This window comes from Neodiprion lecontei, chromosome 5 (genome assembly GCF_021901455.1).
Source record: "Neodiprion lecontei isolate iyNeoLeco1 chromosome 5, iyNeoLeco1.1, whole genome shotgun sequence".
Taxonomy (NCBI): Eukaryota; Metazoa; Arthropoda; class Insecta; order Hymenoptera; family Diprionidae; genus Neodiprion; species Neodiprion lecontei.
The window spans coordinates 22,967,044-22,977,241 of NC_060264.1; the positions used below are offsets into that span (position 1 = coordinate 22,967,044).

Consider the following 10,198-nt stretch of genomic DNA (forward strand, 5'->3'; position numbering starts at 1 on the left):
TCGCCACTTTGAGCTGGTGCTTTTCCGTCGTCATTTTTCTGCTGTTGGTCCGGCGCACTTTCTGCTGCGTTTTCTGAGTTCCTGGGGGTCCAATTAGTCAGAAAAGGTTCATACAAATCGAATCTGAGACCAAAAATTTTTCGTCCAAAAAATAAGTAAGGCTAACCCCTTTGTATTTTTGACGAAAATTTTCGCGATTTTGAAAAGTACTGGAATAAATTCTTTGGTGCACCATATCGACGTAATTTTGCAAGAGTAATCGATTGGGCATAGTCCCAATACACTGCGAGCGATGAATAAAAAGTTACAGCCAAATAACCTGAACCTAAATTTCCGCCATTTTTCAGCTTGTACTCCTTCCGTCGTTATTTCTCTGCTGTTGGTCCGACGCACTTTCTGCTGCGTTTTCTGAGTTCCTGGGGGTCCAATTAGTCGAACAAGGTTCATACAAATCGAATCTGAGACCTAAAATTTTTCGTCCAAAAAATAAGTAAGGCTAACCCCTTTGTATTTTTGACGAAAATTTTCGCGATTTTGAAAAGTACTGGAATAAATTCTTTGGTGCACTATAATAACGTAATTTTGCAAGAGGAATCGATTGGGCGTAGTCCCGAAACGTTGCGAGCAACGGATGAAAAGTTACAGCCATAAAACCAGAATCTGAGTTTTCGCCACTTTGAGCTGGTGCTTTTCCGTCGTCATTTTTCTGCTGTTGGTCCGGCGCACTTTCTGCTGCGTTTTCTGAGTTCCTGGGGGTCCCATTAGTCAGAAAAGGTTCATACAAATCGAATCTGAGACCAAAAATTTTTCGTCCAAAAAATAAGTAAGGCTAACCCCTTTGTATTTTTGACGAAAATTTTCGCGATTTTGAAAAGTGCTGGAATAAATTCTTTGGTGCACTATAATAACGTAATTTTGCAAGAGGAATTGATTGGGCGTAGTCCCGAAACGTTGCGAGCAACGGATGAAAAGTTACAGCCATAAAACCAGAATCTGAGTTTTCGCCACTTTGAGCTGGTGCTTTTCCGTCGTCATTTTTCTGCTGTTGGTCCGGCGCACTTTCTGCTGCGTTTTCTGAGTTCCTGGGGGTCCAATTAGTCAGAAAAGGTTCATACAAATCGAATCTGAGACCAAAAATTTTTCGTCCAAAAAATAAGTAAGGCTAACCCCTTTGTATTTTTGACGAAAATTTTCGCGATTTTGAAAAGTGCTGGAATAAATTCTTTGGTGCACTATAATAACGTAATTTTGCAAGAGGAATTGATTGGGCGTAGTCCCAATACACTGCGAGCGATGAATAAAAAGTTACAGCCAAATAACCTGAACCTAAATTTCCGCCATTTTTCAGCTTGTACTCCTTCAGTCGTTATTTCTCTGCTGCTGGTCCGACGCACTTTCTGCTGCGTTTTCTGAGTTCCTGGGGGTCCAATTAGTCGAACAAGGTTCATACAAATCGAATCTGAGACCTAAAATTTTTCGTCCAAAAAATAAGTAAGGCTAACCCCTTTGTATTTTTGACGAAAATTTTCGCGATTTTGAAAAGTACTGGAATAAATTCTTTGGTGCACTATAATAACGTAATTTTGCAAGAGGAATCGATTGGGCGTAGTCCCGAAACGTTGCGAGCAACGGATGAAAAGTTACAGCCATAAAACCAGAATCTGAGTTTTCGCCACTTTGAGCTGGTGCTTTTCCGTCGTCATTTTTCTGCTGTTGGTCCGGCGCACTTTCTGCTGCGTTTTCTGAGTTCCTGGGGGTCCAATTAGTCGAACAAGGTTCATACAAATCGAATCTGAGACCTAAAATTTTTCGCCCAAAAAATAAGTAAGGCTAACCCCTTTGTATTTTTGACGAAAATTTTCGCGATTTTGAAAAGTAATGGAATAAATTCTTTGGTGCACCATATCGACGTAATTTTGCAAGAGTAATCGATTGGGCATAGTCCCAATACACTGCGAGCGATGAATAAAAAGTTACACCCAAATAACCTGAACCTAAATATCCGCCATTTTTCAGCTTGTACTCCTTCCGTCGTTATTTCTCTGCTGTTGGTCCGACGCACTTTCTGCTGCGTTTTCTGAGTTCCTGGGGGTCCAATTAGTCAGGAAAGGTTCATACAAATTGAATCTGAGACCAAAAATTTTTCGTCCAAAAAATAAGTAAGGCTAACCCCTTTGTATTTTTGACGAAAATTTTCGCGATTTTGAAAAGTGCTGGAATAAATTCTTTGGTGCACAATAATAACGTAATTTTGCAAGAGGAATTGATTGGGCGTAGTCCCGAAACGTTGCGAGCAACGGATGAAAAGTTACAGCCATAAAACCAGAATCTGAGTTTTCGCCACTTTGAGCTGGTGCTTTTCCGTCGTCATTTTTCTGCTGTTGGTCCGGCGCACTTTCTGCTGCGTTTTCTGAGTTCCTGGGGGTCCCATTAGTCAGAAAAGGTTCATACAAATCGAATCTGAGACCAAAAATTTTTCGTCCAAAAAATAAGTTAGGCTAACCCCTTTGTATTTTTGACGAAAATTTTCGCGATTTTGAAAAGTGCTGGAATAAATTCTTTGGTGCACTATAATAACGTAATTTTGCAAGAGGAATTGATTGGGCGTAGTCCCAATACACTGCGAGCGATGAATAAAAAGTTACAGCCAAATAACCTGAACCTAAATTTCCGCCATTTTTCAGCTTGTACTCCTTCAGTCGTTATTTCTCTGCTGCTGGTCCGACGCACTTTCTGCTGCGTTTTCTGAGTTCCTGGGGGTCCAATTAGTCGAACAAGGTTCATACAAATCGAATCTGAGACCTAAAATTTTTCGTCCAAAAAATAAGTAAGGCTAACCCCTTTGTATTTTTGACGAAAATTTTCGCGATTTTGAAAAGTACTGGAATAAATTCTTTGGTGCACTATAATAACGTAATTTTGCAAGAGGAATCGATTGGGCGTAGTCCCGAAACGTTGCGAGCAACGGATGAAAAGTTACAGCCATAAAACCAGAATCTGAGTTTTCGCCACTTTGAGCTGGTGCTTTTCCGTCGTCATTTTTCTGCTGTTGGTCCGGCGCACTTTCTGCTGCGTTTTCTGAGTTCCTGGGGGTCCAATTAGTCGAACAAGGTTCATACAAATCGAATCTGAGACCTAAAATTTTTCGCCCAAAAAATAAGTAAGGCTAACCCCTTTGTATTTTTGACGAAAATTTTCGCGATTTTGAAAAGTAATGGAATAAATTCTTTGGTGCACCATATCGACGTAATTTTGCAAGAGTAATCGATTGGGCATAGTCCCAATACACTGCGAGCGATGAATAAAAAGTTACAGCCAAATAACCTGAACCTAAATTTCCGCCATTTTTCAGCTTGTACTCCTTCAGTCGTTATTTCTCTGCTGCTGGTCCGACGCACTTTCTGCTGCGTTTTCTGAGTTCCTGGGGGTCCAATTAGTCGAACAAGGTTCATACAAATCGAATCTGAGACCTAAAATTTTTCGTCCAAAAAATAAGTAAGGCTAACCCCTTTGTATTTTTGACGAAAATTTTCGCGATTTTGAAAAGTACTGGAATAAATTCTTTGGTGCACTATAATAACGTAATTTTGCAAGAGGAATCGATTGGGCGTAGTCCCGAAACGTTGCGAGCAACGGATGAAAAGTTACAGCCATAAAACCAGAATCTGAGTTTTCGCCACTTTGAGCTGGTGCTTTTCCGTCGTCATTTTTCTGCTGTTGGTCCGGCGCACTTTCTGCTGCGTTTTCTGAGTTCCTAGGGGTCCAATTAGTCGAACAAGGTTCATACAAATCGAATGTGAGACCTAAAATTTTTCGCCCAAAAAATAAGTAAGGCTAACCCCTTTGTATTTTTGACGAAAATTTTCGCGATTTTGAAAAGTAATGGAATAAATTCTTTGGTGCACCATATCGACGTAATTTTGCAAGAGTAATCGATTGGGCATAGTCCCAATACACTGCGAGCGATGAATAAAAAGTTACACCCAAATAACCTGAACCTAAATATCCGCCATTTTTCAGCTTGTACTCCTTCAGTCGTTATTTCTCTGCTGTTGGTCCGACGCACTTTCTGCTGCGTTTTCTGAGTTCCTGGGGGTCCAATTAGTCAGAAAAGGTTCATACAAATTGAATCTGAGACCAAAAATTTTTCGTCCAAAAAATAAGTAAGGCTAACCCCTTTGTATTTTTGACGAAAATTTTCGCGATTTTGAAAAGTGCTGGAATAAATTCTTTGGTGCACAATAATAACGTAATTTTGCAAGAGGAATTGATTGGGCGTAGTCCCGAAACGTTGCGAGCAACGGATGAAAAGTTACAGCCATAAAACCAGAATCTGAGTTTTCGCCACTTTGAGCTGGTGCTTTTCCGTCGTCATTTTTCTGCTGTTGGTCCGGCGCACTTTCTGCTGCGTTTTCTGAGTTCCTGGGGGTCCCATTAGTCAGAAAAGGGTCATACAAATCGAATCTGACACTAAAATAAGTAAAGCCAACCCTTGAAAGTATAGATATGTCACAACTAAACACATTGCAATCGGTTAAACCGAGCTTAGAGTTACTAATTTCCTAGCTTAGCCAGGATTATTGTGAGATCAAGAATGTCGAAATCTTTTTGAAGCTTGATATTCATCCTAAAGTCGACTCCATGAGCGCTATTGATGCATTTGTTCTGATAGATGATGCAAATGCCACTGTACTCTCCGTCTAGTTTCACAGATTATTCCATGATTTAATAACCGCAATTCGTTTGACGAATTTTACAAATAGGTCTGTTTCGTCTAACGCTATATCTTTTTCCGGTATTTTAGTTGTTGCTTAGTAAGACCGCCCTTAATCTTCAGCACGCCAGTACCCAGTGATTCCTTATTTTGGAAAACCCTGTTGACGGTATCGGCTGAAGGAAGCATTACTTTCAGAATTTTGGTTTCGAATTGATAAATGAGTTCTCTGATGATAATCAAGGTTGAACGTTAAGTCATCGAACAGTTTTAGAACCTCGTTCAAGTCCCTTCCGTAAGCATTCTAGTGCAGTGATCTTGAACTCAATATGATGCAAGCGCTTTTTGACCATTTTTATTTATTTTATATTTTGATTTTTTAAATATCTTTATTATTTTGACTATACATTCAAATCAAAAGTGATTACAGTGTATGCAATATGTCTGAAATATAATCAGGATTTATCAATGTGATATGCAAATGAATAAATATAGAACTGGGTCAATCAATAAGTTACATGGCACTATTTCATTGACATTCGACGTCAATAATCGATTATCGTTGATTTTTGGTAAGCCTCATCCCAGAATCGGACACGTTCGTGATTAGGATTTATCTGAAGTCTGGTATCACGTCCAGAAATGTTTAAGAAGTTGAATTCGTCTAGAGTTACGGGCTTCCAAGTCAAGGGATCCTCGTTCGGTGTCGGATTCCTGGTACAGACAGATAACGATTATCATGATATGAATTACGCTGAGAGGGGCCAAAGTAAACAAAATAAGTAATTACTGTATTCGGTTTAGATCATAACGATTAGATCTGCGTGATAAAATTACGTAAAGATAACAGCTAGGAACGCACTTACCCATACTTAGCGAAGTTCGTCCAGAGTCTGATCATTGTGTTGATCACGTGCTCATCGTCTGAACCAGCCAACGGTTTTCTCCAGAACAAAATTCTCTGATAAAACAAGTATCCAAGATCGTCACCGTGGGACGCACCTGTTGACACGAATAAAAATAGTTTTCTTGTGTATTTCCGACCATTGTTTTATCGCTCAATGTTATATAATAAAGCTGATCTACCAACCTGGAAGATGTTCTATCCACAGCATGAACTTAACGAGGTTCAGCTTCCCGGTGTACTCGAAAACGTAGTAATAAATGGGCGCCTGGCTATGACGGAGCAGAAGTTTCACTACCAAGTTGGTTCCTGCTATGAAAGTTATATCCGAGTGAAGCTGCGAGGAGAAATAACGAAGTACCAATCAACCGTAATGAAGATCCGCAGCGAATATAAGATAACGATCCATCAACGACTTTTCAATTTACTGAGGGATTCATTTCTACAAGTGAGCTTTCTAAGGAAGTTATTGTGCACTTACGTTTACGAAATCGTCGATCTTGTCGGGGTGGACTGGTTTGTCTTTGAAATAAAACTTGCGAATGGAGGTAGCCAGCTCGTTTCGCAGCACCTCATTCTTGATATCCTGTGGGACGTATCGCTCCGTGTCCTCAAGAGCCATTTTTCTTATCTCCGGTTTCGCTATCGCTGAAACGTGTGATCACCTCTGTCAATATCTGCGCACAGTTCCCTGACGGTAACCCTCAGATTGTTACCTTTCGAAAAGAAGTAGCCTTCGTGACTGTTGTAGCCAGTGATGAACGGAACTTTGTTGAAGTTGCCAGATTTCAGTAAATTCAGAGGTGAATCGGGCATGAAGACCTCCTCGGACTTGACACCCTTTTCAACGGTCGGCACGAAAAGAAAAGCCTTCCGTATCCTGACCTCCTAAAAAAAAATTTCATTTCATCAATCATCCGTCGAAGAAAAAATTGGAGTTTCAATGACTGTAACACGAAATAATGACCTCCGGAGTTTTCAGCAGCTGCTGAGCCTTGACGATGTCCGAGTAGGGCGCACTCCTCAAAAAATCGACAGCCCGTCTCGTGTCCTGGTCGAGATTTTTTGCCCCCAAATATTCGGCGAGTCGTATCGTAACCGCGGCCCCGTCATTGGTGTAGGCCCAGTTATTCAGAGACGATCCACTCTGGCCGATAGCGCGTGAGAAGAGGCCTAAAAGCAGGTCGGATTTGGTACCAAAGTGCTTCGATATTGCCAAACTTGAAGGTATGAATCAAGTATACCGGCCGACATCGGGGACAGGATGTGATAATGGACACAGGCGCTTCCCGCGCTCTCCCCGAATATGGTGACTTTCTCAGGGTCCCCGCCAAATCTTGCAATGTTCCGCTTTACCCAGCGGAGTGCCGCAGCCTGGTCCTTGAGCCCAGTGTTGCCGGGGGCATCATCGTCCCCGGAAGAAAGGAACCCTGGAGTGGATTATGAAAAATTATCGCATTTGATGAAGGATAGTAACTCTCGTTGCTCGGGGTACGAAATACGGACCGAGTGCGCCAAGGCGATAGTTCACTGTGACAAGGATAACGCCGGTTCCCATGAAATAGTCCGGACCGTAAATCTCGTCATTGGCGGAACCTTGCTCGAAACCTCCGCCATGGATCCAGAACATAACGGAGAGGCGTTCGGATCCCAAAGACGGGGTGTAGACGTTGATGAAGAGGCAGTCCTCGTCACCCCGTAAAATGGGCAACGCTACGTCGAGTTGCGGACATATGCTGCCATGCGAAACCGCATCTCGGACTCCCGACCACGCAGTTTCCTCTTGTGGAGCCTGTTTGGAAAGTGTGGTAAGCTATACGAGTGTTCGCAGATTTTGGTAAACAATGCGGAGCAGGGAGACATTTTCGAGATTAAATTATGAGATTTGAGACATTGAAAATGTCAGTGACAACAGCCGCGGGAGTTGAGGAAAAATTCTCCGTTCTGTTTTATCACGCTTTAAATCTGACCAAGGGGCAACTCGAAGGATTTTGGCGAGGTATCCTTGCACCATGGTTGCTTACATATTAGGCGTTTTTTGGCGAGCCGTTGGTACAGGTACCAAAGTGAACCGAAGTATAGTTTACGTGATATAGTATACGTTTACACACAATATCGTTCTGGTACAGCTTGGTTCTTATACTAGTAGATCGCCAAAAAATGCCTATTATATGGAAATAAAATGTGTAAATATGTAAAACGTCTACGCTTTCATTTGTTTGTTTGCCGATTGACAACCACTGAGGTATCAGCGATTCAAACGGATACTCATGCGACGCTCAGTGCCGTTATTACCCGGACTCACTGCTATAATATATGTGTATAGAGGTGGTATAGAGATATACTATAAGTGTCTATAAGTTAGAGAGTCACTGCGGATAATTCGAATATTTCGAGGTCATTTCGTAACCGGTTGACCGCACGCTATGTCTGCACGAGTGATACGGTTCGTTCGCATACTATAATCAGCAGCGATGATATTTCTGAGCTTGTAAGTTATCTGACGATACTTAACAGCGAGTTACATCGATCATATACCAAATAATTATCATCGTGATAAGCATAATGAAATCGCACATTATTTCTGAACTCCACTGACATCGAAGATGCTCGCGTGTATTTTCACCTGCATAAATCGAGTGTCACTTTCGTGTTAATAACCAGTGCCAGTGTGCTCACTGACCTTGAACCTGAGCTTCCCCAGCGGTGGTTGTGCGTAGGGTATTCCCTTGAAACTGAAGAATGGAACGCCGCGCCAGGTGGTGGTTTTGAATCCGCGAATCACACCTTTGTCGATGGTCACGTGAACGTAGTCGTAGGTGAAATAGTAGTTATAACCTAGACCCAGAAACAGCGCGGCAAGCGCGATCACGTAGCCGATCTTTCCCATGACACCACGGTGACGACTGTCTAACCGATTTAGCTGCTTCAACTTGGCAGCGATCATGGCGCGAGATAGTTTCCTCTGCCCCCTCAAAGCGAATCCGTTTCTTCATTCTATAAGCTTATCGCAGATCACGTGCTGGGACATTAATTATCGTACATGCACAAATAATAGCTTGATAGACGAGAACTTGTGCAGAAATCATGCGATGTCAGCTATTCTTATAAAACATGATGCTGAAGCTAACGGCCATAGTTAGTAGCCAAACGTGTTAAACTTTGTGATAATAGAAAAATGCAGTTCAGTTTTACCCTCATAATGCTATAAAAGTATTGGAGATTTAAGGTAATTCACAAAATTTTGATTATCGGTCTTCACTGTACCTGATTCTTTTCAACGGTAGAACGTTTGGCTGCTAGTTTCAGCCTTGATATAAAACGGGGCAGTATCGTTCTGATATTGATTTACCGATATAAGGGTCCTATAATGGTAGTTCAAGTCGGCTCGACACTGATTCAGTATCGGAAGTGGTAATAACGGTTAAGGATTGGCGTCCTATAATGGCCCAACGTTGGTTGTGGATTGGTGATCCTAACAACGGTTTAGAATTGGCGTACACTGGCGATCCAAAGTTGGTTCTGTATCGGTAACCCAAGCAATAATCGAGTGTCGGATTATTCTATCTGACCAAAGTTGGTTCTGTATCGGCACCCCAAGCAATAGTCGAGTCTCGGCTTACTATATCTGACCAACGTTGGTTTTGCATTGCCACCCAAGCAATAATCAAGTCTCGACTTAAAGCATAATCATCCGCACGAAGATATTAATCGGATGGATGGCCATTCTTACCGAGTGTACAAGGTTGAGTTTGGACTGATTGTTCTTTATTGGTACAAAAATTAACCATAGAGAGGATACTACTGTGATCGTATCTTTCACTAATTGCGAATGTATTTGGTGGAAATGCATTTTGCAAATTGCAATCTTAGATTTTATGGGATTCTGCTGAACTTTGACACTGCAAAAAGTCACGGCTTTGATGCGATTCATTTGTCGTAAAACCTCGCCCAGAATGTTGCACGCCCAGAGTCCGGATTCACGGTAGTATTTGTACTCCACCTGAATACATTCTAAAAATTGAACTCATTTAGGGTCCGGGCTTCCAACTAACCATGTCTCTTGCAGGAGTTGGATTCATAACGGAGAAAGGATGGTAAGAGGGGAAATTATACATTGAGTAGATAAAATCGCCGGTCGTCATTATCGTATTTAACAAAAATTTTCCAGAGGCGGGTGATTGTCTTGAAAATAACGTATTCATCCTCCCAACCAACCAGTGAACTTCTCCAGAACACTAGTTCATTATGAAAAAAATATTAAAGTTTGGCGCTGCAATCCACACCTGCGTTTTACGCAAACATACAGGGTCATTTATTCGATCTAAACAACCACGAATCTCTACCCATTTCCACATTAACATATCACTCATGTTCGGCTACGAATAAATTACCCTGTATAAATTTGTATACAATTAGGTATTTTTAGGAAAGCTGAATTCAGTAAAGGTGTAAATTTGTGCGTGAATTTGATAAGTTCTTGCCGTGACAATGACCATCCATATTCATTAGCGATTCGCTGTGGCTAATGTCTCGGAAAAATAGTCTTCACAATAACCGTTAAACTCACCTGATGACAT

The 10,198-nt window shown here is 41.6% G+C and overlaps 1 protein-coding gene across 1 annotated transcript; it reads right to left on the bottom strand.

Moving 5' to 3' along the window:
- Positions 1-5,088: 5,088 nt before the first annotated feature.
- LOC107223036 (esterase E4) lies at positions 5,089-8,580 on the bottom strand. Its single transcript, XM_015662602.2, has 9 exons — positions 8,302-8,580; positions 7,125-7,410; positions 6,863-7,048; positions 6,586-6,791; positions 6,335-6,506; positions 6,100-6,266; positions 5,805-5,955; positions 5,581-5,716; positions 5,089-5,428 (listed from the first exon to the last, which is right to left on the bottom strand). Exons 1-9 carry the CDS (start codon positions 8,563-8,565, stop codon positions 5,260-5,262), a joined length of 1,737 nt encoding a protein of 578 aa, XP_015518088.2. The 5' UTR covers positions 8,566-8,580; the 3' UTR covers positions 5,089-5,259.
- Positions 8,581-10,198: the final 1,618 nt, after the last annotated feature.

Coding starts and splice junctions, on each gene's coding strand:
- LOC107223036 (XM_015662602.2), bottom strand. CDS start 8,565: ATGATCGCTGCCAAGTTGAAGCAGCTAAATCGGTTAGACAGTCGTCAC. Junction 6,507..6,585: donor AGCTGCTGAAAACTCCGGAG/GTCATTATTTCG, acceptor ATTTTTTTTTAG/GAGGTCAGGATACGGAAGGC. Junction 5,956..6,099: donor AGATCGACGATTTCGTAAAC/GTAAGTGCACAA, acceptor TTCTCCTCGCAG/CTTCACTCGGATATAACTTT.